This window comes from Chenopodium album, chromosome 23 (assembly GCF_948465745.1).
Source record: "Chenopodium album chromosome 23, dcCheAlbu1.1, whole genome shotgun sequence".
NCBI lineage: Eukaryota > Viridiplantae > Streptophyta > Magnoliopsida > Caryophyllales > Amaranthaceae > Chenopodium > Chenopodium album.
The window spans coordinates 34,551,730-34,570,205 of NC_137856.1; the positions used below are offsets into that span (position 1 = coordinate 34,551,730).

Sequence of the window (18,476 nt, forward strand, 5' to 3'; positions counted from 1 at the left end):
ATCTAATAATATCTCTAGAGCTTAAGTAATCTTTGAGCTATTTAAAAAATAGAAACATAAAATTACGTAATTAAATATAAGTATAACAATGTGAAAAACGTGAGAGTAAATATACACGCATTATAATTTATTTATTTTTTTTGAAGGAAACCCATTAAAATATTTAACTCCAATTATTTATGATGTGACTAAATTTAAAAATACTTCTCGGAAATGCCTTAAAAAAGCCAAACAAAAGTCTATCGCCCTTTTGTTTGTGTATGTAACAATAAGACAACATACTGTAGGCAGCTATCAATAGTTTAGTTTAATGATTATGATTTATGAGTACTGCTTTAAAGTAGTAATCTTGCGTCTTATGTAATGAATGATTAGCGTAAAGAGACTCAAAAACTGCGTGATTAGCGTAATTGACAACCAGTTTTATTATTTATACTGCTTATATTTCATACTCCGTAATATGTAAGTAAATAAATCATGGTATATATATTGGACTTTGGAGACATGATCTGATCTTGGAAATGTATGATGTAATGTTGACTTTGTTTTATTATGGTTCTCTATTAATATAACGTCAAGACTGTTGAAATAATTGTACTTTGTAGGATTAGTTATTTAGTACATACAACAAGTGTCACTCTTAGTGTCTGTTTTCATTGACTGAACTCAGCTGAACTAAATTGAACTTATTAGAACTGCACTGAACTGAACTGAAATAAATATTTATAAGAGAAGGAAATTAGGAGTTGAACTGAACTGAAAATAATCATATGAGAACAGGCCCTTAAGATGTGTTCAATTTACTTGACTTTTATTTAGTAATCGTAGACATGGTAGTATTTATCTGGATCTATAGAGATTATTAAACTTATTACGGAGCAAAACTTATTTTAGTTGTATAATTTTGCTTGGTTTACCCTTACCAACCTTTACTATAATTTATATTTCCTAGACTTTTCTTATTTACTTGTATTTGAATTAATTAAGATATGTTCAATTTACTCAACTTTAATTTATACTTCGTATAAACTTATTTTATCTTGATCTACAAAAATTATATTGCTTAGTTGATTGTTCCTCAAATAGTCAAATAGCTGTTTTTTTTTTTTTTATATAAAATTTGTTCAAAACTGTTTATCATTCTTAAGTATTTTTTTAGAGGATATAAAAATACAAGAATAAAGAAGTTTTTTGAAAGGGGAATTTGGACTTCAATTTGTATGTACAATTGGAATTTGTTATATAATGAATTAATGACCCTTAAATTGTGATGGATCAGTTGTATCACTTGCATTATTGTAAGTTACAAACTATTCCGTATATCATCACTCTCTGTTATAGGAATTTCGATAAATTATAGGAATGGTGACAAATCTATGCACTGTACATTGGTCCCGTACCGCATATTCGGCTAAAACTTATGCAGATGCCAAAATTCTTTTCATGCTAAAAGGAAAAAACAAAATAAACACATAAAAAATTTCAAACCCATTTACTTTACATTAAGATTGATGTAGGGCTTGTTCACTTCAGCTTAATTTCGGTTCAATTCAGTTCAGCTTTTAATTTCCTTCTCTAATAAATTATTAATTACAGCTCTATTCAGTTCAGTTCACTTGGCTTTAGTTCAGTTCAGCTCAGTTCAGTAAATGTGAACATGCCCGTAGTACTTCAATAATATAAAAAAATAAAAAAAATATTAATTATAATAAATATTGTAAAAATGATCAAAAATCACCTAAAATGTACATACAAAATTACAAAGTACTTCGTATATGTTACTCACTTTTCACTTACCTCTTAATAAAATCACTATGTATGACAAAAACAATCTTTATATGTTAAAAATCACTCCAACTTATTACCTTAGAACTGCATGTTGTGTAGTAGAATTATCGCTCACACGATACACACTAACATTTATGCAAAATACGTTACGTGTTTATTTCGCCGTTTACAAGATCAAATAAAGATGAAGAAGTCTAATTTGATTAGCAGCCAATCATGTCTACCGAAATTAATAAAATGCAATGTTAAAATTCTCATAATTAAATACCCGTATTATATGATGTAGATGTAATATGTATGTAATCGCCATCCAGTCGTTATTCAAAATCAATGTACCGAATAAATATGTTTCAAAAAAAAAAAAAGGACCGAATAAATAAGTAGGAATAAAACAATTGTGGAGAGCATGAAACTAGCCACCTCTATCTTTGTCAAATATGGCGTATGTGTCTCAACAAACCAAAAAAAAAAAAAAAAAAAAAAAAAAAAAAAAAAAAAAAAAAATCAGCTTACGCATGAAATTAAATTAGTACATATTATTTGACTTCACAAGAGGAATTGGTAAAAGTATAAAATAAAATAAAATAAATCGAAATGATACTTATTTATTGGTTTTTTCTCCCCTTAGTTATTTAAAATTAAATTAAGACCTTAAAAATTATTACTCCATTATTTTATTCAAATTATTGAATCAAAACTATACCCTCAAAACAAGTCTATATATCTAACCTATTAAATCACATCATGACATCAATACAAAGCTTAACCAATATGAAAATTAGTATGATAATATTGATGATCTATACAAATATGATGATATAGAGTCAACTCAAAATAAAACTAGTATAGTAATACTATGAAAATCAGTATGATAATAGATGTATGCTTTTTATATAAATTTAGGGTATGTTTTGTTCATGTTATTTTCACTTATTTAAGGTGTAATAAGTTCGGTTAAATTTAGATAAGTTCAGTTCAGGTTTAATAAATTCTGATAAGGGAAGTACAAATTACAACTAAATTTAGATCAGTGAAAATCAGGTGAATAGAACACACCCTTAATTTACAGTAAAGTTAAATGTAAATCTTTTTATATAAATAAAATTAGTATAGTAATAACATTAAAGTTTTTCATATAATCTAAATTTTCTCCAATTTGATTAAACTATCGGTCACATTGAAAACCAAGAAGGGAAAAAAAAAAATTAAAAAAAAAAAGGTAGATGTCCAAATAAAAAATTAATCTTTTTAGCATTATCTCTGTAACAATAGGGCATATTTTTCCCTGACATACCATAAAATTGCAGCTTAATTAGAGCCTTAGATTTAGTCTGAGAATTGAAAGAGCATCGCATCTAATGCACTCCACTTTGTCAATTGCCTTCATAAATCTTCATGCATTATGATTCATGACTGCGTAACCCATTTAATTCTAGACGCTGACGGCTTTGTTATATTGGACTAACCAACTTCTTTCCAACGTGAGACTTTTTTTTTCTTTTCTGGGTGATGAGAATGAATGAAAGACTACGATAGAATGATAGAGATTGGATTTTAAACTATTTTACTTATGTTATAGCTCGTGCGAAATACGAGTTGTAGTCTTGCTAATAGATTATTTACGTGTGTTGGCTTAAATTATACGCTTGTGTGCATTTTCTTTGATGACATAATAGTAAGTAATTGATTGTAATATACTCTATAGTAATACGAGTAATATATAGATTATACACTTTGTCATGAATCATGAATTATTAATCATTATTCATTTGATGGTGACATGTCGCTACATTGTTTTCATGTATACGTGAAAATAACAATGATGTACTTATTATTGTACAAAGTACAGTACCTTATAAGCTCTTAGTACCATGTTAGAAAGATATACATTGTTCCTGCATCTTGCTTCTATGGAATTACTTTTTACTAGATTAATTAACGAGTAAATCACAAAAATACTCTATATTTTTTTAGCTTACGCAATATATCATTTTTTTACATATTTTACTCGTATACTCGATCATATGGATCATTAAGTTTAAGTATTATGTGTGTGAGAGGGGGGACTATTGAACAAGTAAATTATATTATACATTGTCTTTTACTATTACGATTAATGTAAAGAATATGTAGTAAAGAGACAGTTGTTTTTCGTTAATTAACAATTTAACATGAGTGATGGACTAGCGCCCTAGTGATATATCAAAATCCGGTCATAAACTTTTTTTTTTTCCTAATATCTTAAAAACACTTCAAAATTATGCAAAGTATGTACAATCATTAAGGTCTAAATCTATTTGTTTTATATTTATCAGTTGAATAGATAAGTTTAGATAAATAAATTAATTTTAGAAAATAAAGTTCAAATTACTCTGTAAAAAATTAATAAGGATAATCAATTCTAGTTTACAGCTAATAAAAGTTTAGATGAGTCCAATACGTTAGTAAAAATCAAAAGTAAATATGTAGACATAATTTAATCTCGAGAGTTGAATACTATCCAAAACTTTAACTAACTAGATGATGTTAAATTAAATGATACTCCGTAGAATAGAATCCGACATTAGAAACCTTACGCAAACGAACACAAATTTCGTCGAACAAGGACAAGATAAACTCGAAGAAGAGGAAGTCTTGACAACGTAACTTCTAACTTGTTTGCACAAACAAAAGTTGAATGACTGGATAAGCTAAAGTTTGTCAAATTATTTTAGCATTTGATGCCCTTCTCAAGAAATATTTATTTTGCAGTCGAAAACGACAACTCTTACCAACTTACGTTAAATTAAATATGAAAATCAGTTAAAAATTAAATAATGATGAATACCAGAAAATAATAAAATGATAATTGATAAAGACACCCACTTTAATTTTATACTGTTATGTTTAATTATTTATTCTTGTATTTTTTATATTTAACCCCCATAAAATAAAAAGCAGGGGAATTTGGGACCTCCATTAACATGTGGCATGAAATATGTTTAGTGTCAAGCAATGCTACTTTATCATCCGTCATTGTCCAATCTTCACATGCCACGCATGCAACATAATTTCCCTCATGCAACTATATTGGATTTTTTGGATTGTCATTAGCATCGTGGTCTTTATAATTGTGTATATGTGTCACTTTTCTTATTGGATTAATCAATCAATTAACGTGCTATCTAATTAATACTTGTATGTGGTGATTTGACCTAGTTGATTTTGGCCATGATCATATAATTAAAATTACAAGTCATTCGTATTAGATTTTAAGGATTTAATAATCTTTTTTTTTTTTACAACTCTTAGGGTCTGTTCTCTTACGTTGAAATTCAGTTCAGTTCAGCTCAGTTCCCAGTTCAGTTCAGCTCAGTTCCCAGTTCAGTTCAGCTCAATTCAGTTCAGTTCAGTTCAGCTCCTAATTTCCTTCTCTTATAAAATATTCATTTCAGTTCAGTTCAGTTCAGTTCAGATCAGTTCAGTTTAGTTCAGTCAATGAGAACAGACCCTTAGTCATTCATATGGAAAGGAAACTATACTTATGGAGTATGATAATTGTTTAGTAATCAAAGTGTATAATTCATAAATTAAAGTGAATTCAAAGATCACATACGGGTTGGTAGAGGCCCGGCCCCTATGACTTATTTCCATAGATCAATCATTTTCTTAAAATTGTATTCAATTTACTTGATTTTTATTTATTTGAATAATTAATCTATCTAAACCTGATTTTTACTTTAATTCGGAATTTATCACTTGTAGAATTTATAAGAGCTTATTTTAATTAAAATTCAAATTGGATAAGAACTTATATGATCTTTAATTGTTGAACTTATCTAATCTGAATTAGGTGAATGAATTACGACCTTAACAAGTCCTTAATTAAAATAAAAATGTTTAAAAGATTTTAAACATCTACGAGTACCATCTGTAGTAATTGTTTAAATTTGTGTAAAAAGACTGGATTTTAAACATCTACGAGTATCTTCTGTAGTAATAATTGTTTAAATTTGTGTAAAAGGACTTTGTGTTCAATTCACCTAATTACACTTATATGAACTTATAATTATTACCTTATTAAAACTTATTTTAGTTGTAATTTGAACTTGGGTAACCTTTATTAGAACTTATCAAAGTTATTTGAACTTACTAAACTTGAAATAAGTTCAAATTGATAAAGTATAAAACATTATCTAAGGCCTCAATTCAATTGTTAGTTTAAGCTGTGGGTTGAATTGGTCTTTTAACATGGTATCAGAGCCAACGTGATATAAAGGTCACAGGTTCAAATCTTATCCACCCCTACCTTTAAATGGAATATTAAGCGCTAGGTATAAAGAAGACCCATGTTGCATCCACACTTCAAGCCCACAGGCTTTCATGTGAGAAGGTGTAATAGAGTATAAAACATTATCCTGGGTCCCAACCATTAGCTTAAACTTTTGTATATATGTTGCTCCAAGTTATATGTTGCTCCAAGTGGCAACACTTGAAAGTTGAAACCAAATCTTGTTCTTACCAAACCTTTATTATATACTACCTCTGTTTTTTTAGTTGACACCTTTCTATTTTTACGTTTGCCAACGCATGTTTATAACGATTAATATATCTATTATCAACATTGAAAATTTATAAAAAGTGGATATTAATAAAATATTTATTGAAACGATTCAAACAAGATCTTACATGAATATGTTTTATCGTATCTATAAACTACAAAAGCAAGTCAAAGCGTGTTGTGTGAATAGTGTAAAAGTCAGACATGGTCAACTAAATAAACAGAGGAAGTATATATCTAATCAATTTTATACACTTTCTGTTTTCAAAATATGTATCTATGACGTTACATTAGTCTTAGTTAAAGTATTGTTCAAATTTTCACTAGGTCACAAATTCTCAAGTTTGATCTTAACATTTTACTCATTAACAGTTACTTAATTTGTACCATTTATATATTTTCATAATAACAAAAAAAATGTTGATTTCGCATATGTATATTAATTATATAAAAAATTTGAATGATACCCAAACACAATCAGCAAATCCTCACCTTTAATGCTTAAGGTGATAAAGCGGATTATTACCTCTATTGTGGAAAATCTGAATATATATATGATCATATAAGATACGTTCCCAAAAATCTGTTCATTATTTATTTAATGCAGTAAATAAATTAGATTTGTATCTCACTTGATATATTGTTGATAAATGTGTATCTCGTTCGATATTATTAATTAATAATTATTGAGACATATATCTTATCCTTTATCCAAATATCACAAAGGATAGGTTAAAATGGATTGTACTATTCTATGTCAATAAGATTATCCTTTTCATTTAAGGTTTATCCTTTTCATTTTATCTTAAAAAAATCATGATTAACAAGAAAATAGTTTAATTAAATCATGTGATTAAACTATACCTTTTCTTTTAATTTAAGAAAAAAAAATATATTAATTCCTATTTGTAAAGTCAAACTTAAGAAGTATCATGTGATATTGCCAATGCGTGAGATAAAGTCTCATTGAAATTAAAAGCTTAATCCTTGTGCTTTACAACACCAAAGTCTCACTAATAATTAAAAATATAAATGCTCACCAATATTGTGAGCTAATCCTCCCAAAAAAGTCAAATTACAAGATACATCTCGTCAAATATCTAATATAATACTCCCCCTATTCCTAAATTACATTCCTGTTTATAGCATTTATTCCTCACATAATAAAGGAAAATAGGAATGTAATTTAGGGACCGAGGGAGTACAAAATATGATCAGGTCTATGATCACATATAATTTGAATATAATTATTTTTTTTATATATACTTTTATACAAAGTAGTAATATTAGTAAAAGTATTAATTAATATAATTTTTTTAAACAAAATTTATTAACCTAAATTTAAAATATTTTCAATAATAAATTTTTTTCGTATTATCAAAAGTGCAAACATTGCAATATTTAAAGAACGAATGAAATTTATATATTAGAAAAACGTCTTACAAATTATAGATTCTAAATTTAGGGCCTGTTCACATTTACTTAATTTCAGTTCAGTTCAGCTCCAATCAGTTCAGTTCAGTTCAGCTCCTAATTTCCCTCTCTCATAAAATATTTATTTCAGATCAGTTCAGTTCAACTCCAATCAGTTTAGCTCCAATCAGTTCAGTTCAGTTCAGCTTCAATCAGTTCAGTTCAGTTCAGCTCAGTTCAGTAAATGTGAACAGACCCTTAGTCCATAAATATTATGACTTCTTAATCAAAGAAATAAAAAAAAGTTTTCCATTTTTTAACAAAAATAATTAACCTACCCATTTTATTTTTTAATTTTCAACTCAATTTTTTTTAATTAATAAAAAGCAAAAAAAAAAAAAAAATAAAATAAAAAACAGATTCTTCAAAGAAGCTACACGCACACTGCTTTATTTTATTCTCTCTCTTTCCTCTCTCACCCTTTAAATTCTTGCAGACAAAAGAATCACTGCATCATTAAAAAGCCACTCTTTAAAAAAATTAAAATAAAAGTCGTGTTTTGTTCTTCTGTAACATTTTTTTTTTTCCTTTCTTTTTATTTTATAAATAATTTTCAGTATTTTCTTCCGCCATTAAAGAATAGCTCAAGAAAATTACCTTTTCTCTGTTCATCGATCAAATCAATGGACCTCACCACTCTTTAATTTTCAATAAGGTAAATTTCTTCTTTATTTTCTCTTACGAAATTTCGATTTTGATTATTTCTGATGAATTTGATCGGCGATTTTCCAGAAAATTGAAGGAGTTGTTGCTGTTCATCGTTTCTGGTAATCAAATTTCGTTATTTCTGTGAAGAATTCTGGTATTTCGATCATGGCGGTGGCTGAAAACGGCGTCGCATCGGGTGGAAACCACTGCGAAACGACTGATCTCGACCGATCAAACGACAATCACATCAACAACAACGAGAAGACTGAGAAATGCAGTTTTAAGTCGCAGTCTTTGCCAAAAAACGACGTCGTTGTTGTCTCTGAAGAGAAGGAGGACGATTATAATAGTAGCAATAATAATAATAATAATCTGGAAAATAATCTGACGAATTCTGGAAGTAGCGAGAATAGCGGTGTTACTGATGATGATGATTTTGATGACGATCATCAAAACAACATCAAATTTGATGGGAATAATAATGATAACAATAATAAGAATGAAAATGGAAAGAATTTTGATAAGAAAAATGAGGAGGAAGAAGAAGGGTTTAAGAAGGAAATTAGGGATTTACAGGAGATGTTATCGAAGCTAAACCCTATGGCTAAGGAATTTGTGCCTCCTTCTTTGGTTAATTATGTGAATAATAATAATATGTTTAGTAATAACAATGGCAATTTTGGTTATGTTAATAATTTTCTTATTGCGCCGCCGAGTCCGGTTGCCGGCAATGTCAATGGATTCTCCGGTAGAAGGGTAATTTCATTTATCTGATTGATTTTATCATTTTTTTTGGGATTTTTTGGGGTGAATTTGGTAGGGATTTATTGAATTTTGTTTTGTGTGTGTATTTGTGAATGAACAGAGAAGGAATGGATATGGTAATGGGAAAAGGAGGATGAATACCCGTACTAGTATGGCTCAGAGGGAAGATGTAATCCGGCGAACCGTGTATGTTTCGGACATTGATCAGCAGGTATAGGATTTTTGTAATTATTGTTTAGATTATTGAAGCTTGTTGTTGATTTAGGTTTGTTTTGTGCGTTATAATTCGAATGAAGTTTGTAGCTTTTGTTATTTTATCTATTGAATTATCTAGCAAAGCTATAGAATATAATGTTGGTGAGATTTGAGGTGAATTGCTTGTGAAATTTCGTGTTTTGGGTATGAGTTTGTGTTGTGACATTTGTGTGTAATGGTGGAAATCAGGTCACTGAAGAGCAACTTGCAGCGCTTTTTATCAATTGTGGACCGGTAATTGGGCTGTTTTTAGCTGTTTTATGTTTGGTTGAATGTATATTAGTGTAAATATTGAATTGCTTTCTTTGTTGGGGTGGTTAGGTTGTTGATTGTCGTATTTGTGGTGATCCGAACTCTGTACTTCGCTTTGCTTTCGTGGAATTTATGGATGAAGGTAACGGCTTTAACTTTATTCCTGTTGATAAGTTGGGGATCATGCTTGGTTATGTTAGTCATGTTGCGATTTGTTTTGGCTTTGCTATTTTGGCAGAGGGTGCTAATGCTGCTTTAAGCCTGTCGGGTACTATGCTTGGGTACTATCCTGTCAGGGTGCTGCCTTCTAAGACTGCCATTGCTCCTGTTAATCCTACTTTCCTGCCCAAGGTTGGTTCTGCACTGCAATCTGTAATCTATCCCCTTGCAAGCAAGTAGTTTTTTACTGCTCGAAACAAGCTTCAATCTTGGCATAATGATCATTATGGACTTTATGTTTAAACACTATTATTGTCAGTGAGGTAATTAATGGCTTCCGTCTGCAGTCTGAAGGTGAGAGAGAAATGTGTGCACGAACTGTTTATTGTACCAACATTGATAAGAAGGTATTATTTAGTCAACCATCCATTACTTGTGTGTATGTTGATCCTTTCATTTGATTTTCCTCTAGTCCTCATTGCTAAGTTCATGTGTTTTTTGATATTCATTGCAGGTTACACAATCAGAAGTCAAACTGTTCTTTGAATCATTTTGTGGAGAGGTTTGTAGTTCACCGTATCTTAATATTGACTTATTGGGTCCTGTCTTTTTTAAATTTATGTGTAAAGATTCTTACTTTCTAGGTACATCGCCTGAGGCTGCTTGGAGACTATCATCACTCAACTCGCATTGCTTTTGTGGAGTTTGCTATGGTAATCCCTGAACCTCTATTGGTTCCTTTTTCTTTCTACTATTTTATGGTTGAAAGTCTCATGCTCTTGATGTCAAATTAGAAGCTATATTTCTTTCTTTGGGTTTTCAACATATTCTTTTGACTTGAATATTGGAGTCTAGTCAACACTTTGAATCAAAAACAGTGGAATGGAGACTTGCTAGGCTCCTATGCCGCGTGTAGTTCAAATTTGGTGCATTTTGCCCTTTTCCCTTACCTTGCACATGTTCTAATGTTTCAGTCATTCCGGTGCCTTCTTTGGATAATGCATTAAATGTTACTCCATAGAAACTGTTTTTACTTCTTATTATTTATTTATTATTAAGGTATGAATTTGGTTCTAGTTTGGTATTGACTGTTTTTTTTTTAAACAAGCATTATACTTTTATAATACTTTAAAATTGAGTGCTTATTTATCTTTAGATTTTGAGATATGGCATTCACCCTTGACGTTGTATGGTACGTAAATAAAATTGTTATTTTAAAATTAACTTTATTGCTAGGCATAAAGCATAATGTTAACTATTCTACCATCTCGGGGATCTCCTTTCTTTATACCTCATTAGTCTTGTAGAGCACTTGAAGGATATGGAGTTTGAGACTTTGGAAATTGTCTTAGTGGAACACAATCATCAGCCCAAATAGGTTTTTAAATATACTTTGTGCTATTATTGGGAGTGCCTTGAACAGAAGCACGATCCATTATTCACATACTTAAATTTTAGGATTTTTTGTTAGAAACTACCTAATAAAACCTAGATTTTGTGAGCAACTACCAAATAAAAAAAATGTTGTAAAAAATAACTGATTAAAAGGGCAAAATATTGTAATTCTCTTGCCGGATTTCCATTGTTGACCTAATTTTCCCACGTTGACCCACCTAAAACCACCCCTTAAACCACCATCTCGTAGCCCGTATCTACCTTCAACAACTCAGAAAATACCCCAACCACCCTGAAATAGCCTTACGGCCTTACCACCTTGAAAACCAATCCTCGTGGTGGTTTCAGGGGTGTCACGGGAAATTACATGCTATACTAACACGCTTCAACTTTTTTTAGGGGTTAATGAATTTTGTAGGCATTCCAATCAATTATGTTTTGAGAATCTGTAGCATATAGACTGAAATAACTATGGTATCCTGTCATCAATGGAGGGGCTGTAGTTGTGTACACGTCTATCTCTTATGTTCATCAGGTGTGTTATATGTATGGTTTATAAATAGATCGAAATATATTTCTTTTACATTAGTAAACATAGAGGTTTGGTACCATGAGTGCTTTATTGCCTATTTTGTGGAATATACTGTGATTAATGACTGTAGTTGATGATTAGGATTTTCCATATGGCACACATGTTAACTTTTCAAAATTTATAGAATGATGTTCTAGAAGACCATGAAAGTGCTAGCTTTTGTCTTTCATCTTGCTTGCTGCGTGAGATGTTTAGTTCTTGATATATTAATGAACTACTCTCCCATAAACCATAGTGACTATTTTTATATTTCCTTTTCTATTTTATGGAAACTGCAAATCTAGGGTCACCATCTCATTGAATTGATGTTGTTTCATTTTACAACTGAAATTTCTTTCAAAAAAAAAAAAAAAAAATTTACAACTGAAATTCGATTGAGTAGACTCAGGAACAAATTTATGTCACTAGATATATTCTGATAGTCAAATTAGGACTAGCAAAAAGAGCGAGGACAGTCATATAAAAAGAGAGTTACTTTGCTTTGGGATTGTGGTCATAATGTCATATATGCCAATTATGTTTCTTAGGCTTCATGAATCTGGAAATGGCTTTGGGTAAATTTTTTGAAACTGGTCCAAAAGTGTGAATTATAGCCTTTAATTTTGGATATTTTTTGACTTTTTTGGGCCTGAAAAAAAAGAGGTTTGGGTATTTCTATGGATCCCATGACACCCTGATAGGCCACATGGGTGGTTGGAACCGATCATTTTCCTTTAAATAGGCAATTTTGCTGCTTACATCTCTTTTCATTGAACCATGGCTACCATGGGAGGTTATGTGACTAACTTAGGGCCATATATGGTTCCAAAGAACATATGACCCTGAAATGCGTCACCTACCATCCCTTAAAAATTCGACACCGGGTCTCAAAAATGCTCCGATTTCGTGTATTCTAATCTTCAAATTAAGCCTTTGGAAAACTTTTTTTGACCGGGCAAGATTATGCAACAAGGTGCTTCCCTGGGTTTCCCAAGGACCTTGTGAGGCTTACTTGGTGCCCATGACCATCTCATTCATGCCTTGGCCCAATCGTTGTTATCATATCTTAGGATGCCTTGCCTTGGCCTTGACTCCTTGAGCTTGCCTTGTTGCCTTGCTTTGTTTTTGTTGCTTTTAATTTTCTTGTGGTATTGTGATTGAAAGGTCCCTATGACAATATTTTTCTGCTAGATAGCTGTTCTGCTTGTGTTGTAGTCTCTTCATTTGTTAGGGCTTTGGCTGCAGAATCATGATGCCTTGGTGGAATCTAGGATCCAGTGGCTAATGGGTGAGAATGGAGGGTATTAGTTAACATGATATTGATGAAGACATAAGTAATGTCCAAGTCCTTGGTTACAAAGCTGCAGGGCGCAGGCATTTTAATTATCTTGTGTCATGAAAACTCATGTATAGTCACTACTTCTTTTGCATATAGTTTGATGAGTTACAAACCTTACAGCAACATTTTTGTTGACCTTTGCACATTTGAAAGGTTTATGATATATCAATATGCAGTTTGTCCTGAACTTTGTGCGACAGTTCTTTGAATGAGCATTTTATAAGGCTGTCAAAGGGGGTTGTTGCCACAGTAGCTGAAGCTTGTTTTTCTGTCATATGTTTTGCCTGAAGTAGGCTGGCTGCTTTTCTAGTATGCTTTCTGGTTATTGGAAATTCCATTTAGTTTGGCAGTTGGTAGATGAATGTTAGTGGGCTACATTTATTGTGGCTTGACTGCTTGAGGCCTATATGCATGCAAAATGCTGTTTTTTCTTCTTCTCTTTGTGAGAGTATTATGGTACCAAATCAAAGAAAACCCTAGATCATCCATCCCCGCCTCACTCTAGAATTTGTAATTGATACTTAACCCACTTCTTTCACTACAAATTCATAAGTTGCATATATGGTCTGTCATCATTTGAAGTTCTGTGAATTTTTTTTCTTTGTTTTCCTTTTCTGCATGTCATTAGGATTGACATGTCTCTTGGTGCTTACAGGCTGAAAGTGCAATTTTGGCTCTCAACTGCAGTGGTGCAGTGCTGGGATCACTGCCTATCAGGTTGATACTCTTGCAGCACCCTTGTCTTTTAGCTCTATAAATATCCTATTTCAGGGGCAAATCATAACAATACACTCTTTATGTATACAGGGTGAGCCCGTCAAAGACTCCTGTTCGCCCTCGTCCTCCTCGCTCTCCATTGCACTGAATGGTCATTGGTTTCTCCAAACCAAGTCGCTGCTCATCTTTATCTCCAGATATATATACATAAATATATATAGATACACAGAATAGTATGAAGGTACTCGTGGCGTCGTTAGTTTTGCCTTTCGTATCTTGGGCCCAGTATCCTGCTTTTACTTATAGGGAGGTATTTTATGTTCTTTTCAAGGCTCTGTTCAATTTGAACATGTAGTGAGTTTGGAGGCAAGTTCCGAGGCTCTTCTTTCATGAGTTAATTTATGTTGCACAGCACAGTATGACTGAAAACTATGCTGGAGATTTGTCTGCTTAAGACTAATATCTTTGCAGATGTTTTCTGACTTTCTTTCTTAAGCCCACAACAAATTTATGGGTCCATTTCTTTGGTTTTTTAAGATGGTCCAACTTGTTCAGCTCTTCTTATTTTGAATGTTGTCTGAGTTTGGTCTATGTTTGTGGGCACATTATTTTTAATTCACTGCCCATATATGATATATATGCTGCTGCTTGTCTGAAGGTTAAGCATGGATCGGATATTCAACCCGAAATAGATATCCTATATCTGAAATTTGAAATTTCTGATATCCGATCTGAAATTTTTGGAATGATATATTGAGTATCTGATTATTGATATCCGAAATACTATACAGAATTACAGAGTGATATGGAGTGTTGCTTTTTTATTATTGGGATATTCGAAAATCTGAACTATTCCTGTTATGTATTTAATTTCTAGATCAAATATCCGATTTGAATTAATATCGATTGGATGTCATAAATTATAAGATTAGGTATGGATAGAGCTGTCAAAAACTGACCCAACTCGAGAATTCAACTTGAACCGGCAATGATCTGAACCCAACCTGTACCCGGACAATGGGGTGAAACTAATGACCTGTAACCCGACCTGAACTTGACCATATGTTAATCGACAATCGATTTGATCCAATACTATTTGACCTGAACCCGAACCTGCTCCCGACCTAAGAGTAAGCGTCAACCGATTTAATCCGACCCACAGCAATCTGAACTCGAACTAGTACCCGACACAAATAGAACCTGTTCCCGAGTCCATGGAAGGTTTAATAAAATTTATATGCCTTTTCTTCAACTTATATATTGGTACAAATCTGTAAAACCACAATCTGATTCAGCTTGTATACCTTTTGGTCTCAAAGCTTTTTGCCACCAGGCTCCGAAACCTCAAAATTTCCTCAAAAAACGTGGATTATAGCCTTCAATTTTGTAATTTTTTGACCTTTTTTCGACCAGAACTAAAAATTACCAAGATGTATACCATGGTCCCTAATACCCTCCACGATTACAATTGGGTTGGTAAAACCATCCAATATGCCCTTAAACGGTCTTTTTACCAGTTCACAACTTGCAATGACTTCGTAAACTCAAGCCTACCTAGGACGTTTATGACAACATATAATGATCATATGTGGTTTCAACTGGAATTATATGACCTCGAGATGTATCCCTTAGGATCTCAAGGCTTTTCGCCACCAAGCCCCGAAACCTCAAAATTCCTTAAAAACGTGGATTATAGCTTTCAATTTTGTAATTTTTTGACCATCTTTTGCCTGGAAATAAAAAATTTTCGCGATGTTTACCATTGTCCCTAATATATTCCGGGAGTCAATTGGGTAAGTGGAACCATCCTATATGCCCATAAACGGTCATTTTACCCTTTCACAACTTGCAGTGATTTCGTAAACTCAAGCCTTCCACGAACGTTTATCACAAGATATAATGATCATATATGTCAAACAATATTATAAGTTCCCGAGATGATCCCTTAAGGTCTCAAGGCTTTTCGCCACAGGCCCCTAAACCTTAAAATTTCCTCAAAAAGCATGGATTGTAGCTTTTAATTTTGTAATTTTTGACCTTTTTTTCACCGAGAAATAAAAATTACCAAGATGTTTACCATGGTCCCTAATACCCTCCGGAAGTCCAACTGGGTTGGTGGAACCATCCAATATGCCCCAAAACGGTCATTTTACCCGTTAACAACTTGTAGTGATTTCGTAAACTCAAGCCTACCACGGACGTTAATGACAACATATAATGATCATATATGGTTTCAAACGACATTATATGACCCTGAGATGTATCCTTTAGGATCTCAAGGCTTTCCGCCACAGGCCCCTAAACCTCAAAATTTCCTAAAAAAGAGTGGATTGTAGTCTTCAATTTTGTTAATTTTTTACCTTTTTCGCCCAGAAATAAAAATTACCAAGATGTTTACCATTGTCCCTAATACCCTCTGGGAGTCCAATTGGGTCAGTGGAACCATCCAATATGCCCTTAAACGGTCATTTTACCCGTTTACAACTTGTAGTGTTGTCGTAAACACAAGCCTACCACGGATGTTTATGAAAACATATAATGATCATATATAGTTTCAAACGGCATTATATGACCCCGAGATGTATCCATTAGGGTTTCAAGTCTTTTCGTCACCGCGCCAGGAAACCTTAAAATTCCTCAAAAACCGTGGATTATAGCATTCAATTTTGTAAATTTTTTGACCTTTTTTTGCTTGGTAATAAAAATTACCAAGATGTTTACCATGATCCCTAATAGCCTCCGGGAGTCCAATTGGGTCAAGGGAACCATCCAATATGACCTTAAATGGTCATTTTACCCGTCCACAACTTGCAGTGATTTCGTAAATTCAAGCCTATCACAGACGTTTATGACAACATATAATGATCATATGTGGTTTCAAGCGGCATTATAATGATTATATGACCCTGAGATGTATCCCTTAGGTTCTCAAGCCTTTTCGCCACCAAACCTCGAAACTTCGAAATTTTGTAAAAAAGCCTGGATTATAGCCTTCAATTTTGTAATTTTTTGACATATTTTCGCCCGGAAATAAAAATTACCAAGGTGTTTACCATGGTCCCTAATATCCTCTGGGAGTCCAATTGGGTCGGCGGAACCATCTAATATGCCTTAAACGAAGGCATTTTACCCGTTCACAACTTGCAGTGATTTCGTAAACTCAAGCTTACCACGTACGTTTATGACAACATATAATGATCATATGTGGTTTCAAACGACATTATATTACCCCGAGATATATCCTCTAGGGTCTCAACACTTTTCACCACCGGGCTTCGAAATCTCAAAATTTCCTCATAAAACGTGAATCATCATAGCCTTCAATTTTGTAATTTTTTGACCATTTTTCGTCCGGAAATAAAAATTGATGAGATGTTTACCATGGTCTCTAATACCCTCCAGGAGTCCAATTGGGTCGGTTGAACCGTCTAATATGCCCTTAAACGATCATCTTACACGTTCACAACTTGTAGTGACTTTGTAAACTCAAGCCTACCACGGACGTTTATGACAACAAATGATGACCATATATGGTTTCAAACGACATTATATGACCCCCCAGGTGTACCCTTAGGGTCTCAAGGCTTTTCGCCACCGGGCCCCGAAGCCTCAAAATTGCATCAAAAAGTGTGGATTATAGCCTTCAATTTTGTAATTTTTTGACCTTTTTTCCTCCGAAAATAAAAATTGCCGAGATGTTTACCATGGTCCCTAATAATCTTTGGGAGTCCAATTGGGTCGGTGGAATAATCCTATATGTCCTGAAACGGTCATTTTACCCGTTCACAACTTGCACTGATTTTGTAACTAAAGCCTACCACGGACGTTTATGACAACATGTAATGATCATATATGGTTTCAAACGGTATTATATGATCCCGAGATGTATCCCTTAGGGTCTCAAGGCTTTTCGCTAACGGGCCCCGAAACCTCAAAATTTCATCAAAAAGCGTGGATTATAGCCTTCAATTTTGTAATTTTTTGACTTTTTTTTGCCCGGAAATAAAAATTGCCGAGATCTTTACCATGGTCCTTAATACCCTCCAGGTGTCTACTTGGGTCGGTGGAACCATCCAATATGCCCTTAAACGGTCATTTTACCTGTTCACAATTTGCATTGATTTCGTAAACTCAAGTCTACCACGTACGTTTATGACAACATATGATAATCATATATGGTTGATTAGTCTATTTTATATATATTTTTATTCCCCGTCCCACGGTCATATTTGTGCTAATTTGAGCTCTGCGGAGCTATTTTTATTACTAATATACGTTTTCTAGTGTTTTTGTAGAGTTGGTTTTATTTTGTAGGAATTTGCAGATTTATGATAATTCCCGAGCTTATTGAGCCACTATAAAGTCATTGGAGTTTGATCGTATTATATGACCGTATATTTTAAGCCCAAGGCCGAGTTAGAGAAATTTAATCCGGTGATTAAGGGCTCGATACGAGAGAAGGTCCAAGATTTTACAAGCTATTATATCACGGACCAAACAAGTGAATAAATTTGGGCTAATGAACTCTAAAAGCCCGAGTCCAAGAGAAAAGGGTAGTAGAGAATGTCGAGGCC

At 32.7% G+C, this 18,476-nt stretch overlaps 1 protein-coding gene across 1 annotated transcript; it reads left to right on the plus strand.

Annotated features, from left to right (window-relative positions):
- Positions 1-8,232: 8,232 nt before the first annotated feature.
- On the plus strand, positions 8,233-14,466 carry LOC145606611 (polyadenylate-binding protein-interacting protein 12-like). The gene is made up of 11 exons (XM_081662403.1): positions 8,233-8,456; positions 8,534-9,205; positions 9,315-9,425; positions 9,659-9,703; positions 9,791-9,863; positions 9,960-10,072; positions 10,228-10,287; positions 10,395-10,442; positions 10,525-10,593; positions 13,841-13,902; positions 13,993-14,466. Exons 2-11 carry the CDS (start codon positions 8,615-8,617, stop codon positions 14,048-14,050), a joined length of 1,230 nt encoding a protein of 409 aa, XP_081518529.1. The 5' UTR covers positions 8,233-8,456; positions 8,534-8,614; the 3' UTR covers positions 14,051-14,466.
- The last annotated feature ends 4,010 nt before the right edge of the window (positions 14,467-18,476 follow it).

Excerpts from the sequence above, each read along its gene's own strand:
- LOC145606611 (XM_081662403.1), top strand. The coding sequence starts at position 8,615 with ATGGCGGTGGCTGAAAACGGCGTCGCATCGGGTGGAAACCACTGCGAA. Across the intron at positions 10,288-10,394 it reads GTACCAACATTGATAAGAAG|GTTACACAATCAGAAGTCAA; the intron begins GTATTATTTAGT and ends TATTCATTGCAG. Across the intron at positions 13,903-13,992 it reads CTGGGATCACTGCCTATCAG|GGTGAGCCCGTCAAAGACTC; the intron begins GTTGATACTCTT and ends TTATGTATACAG.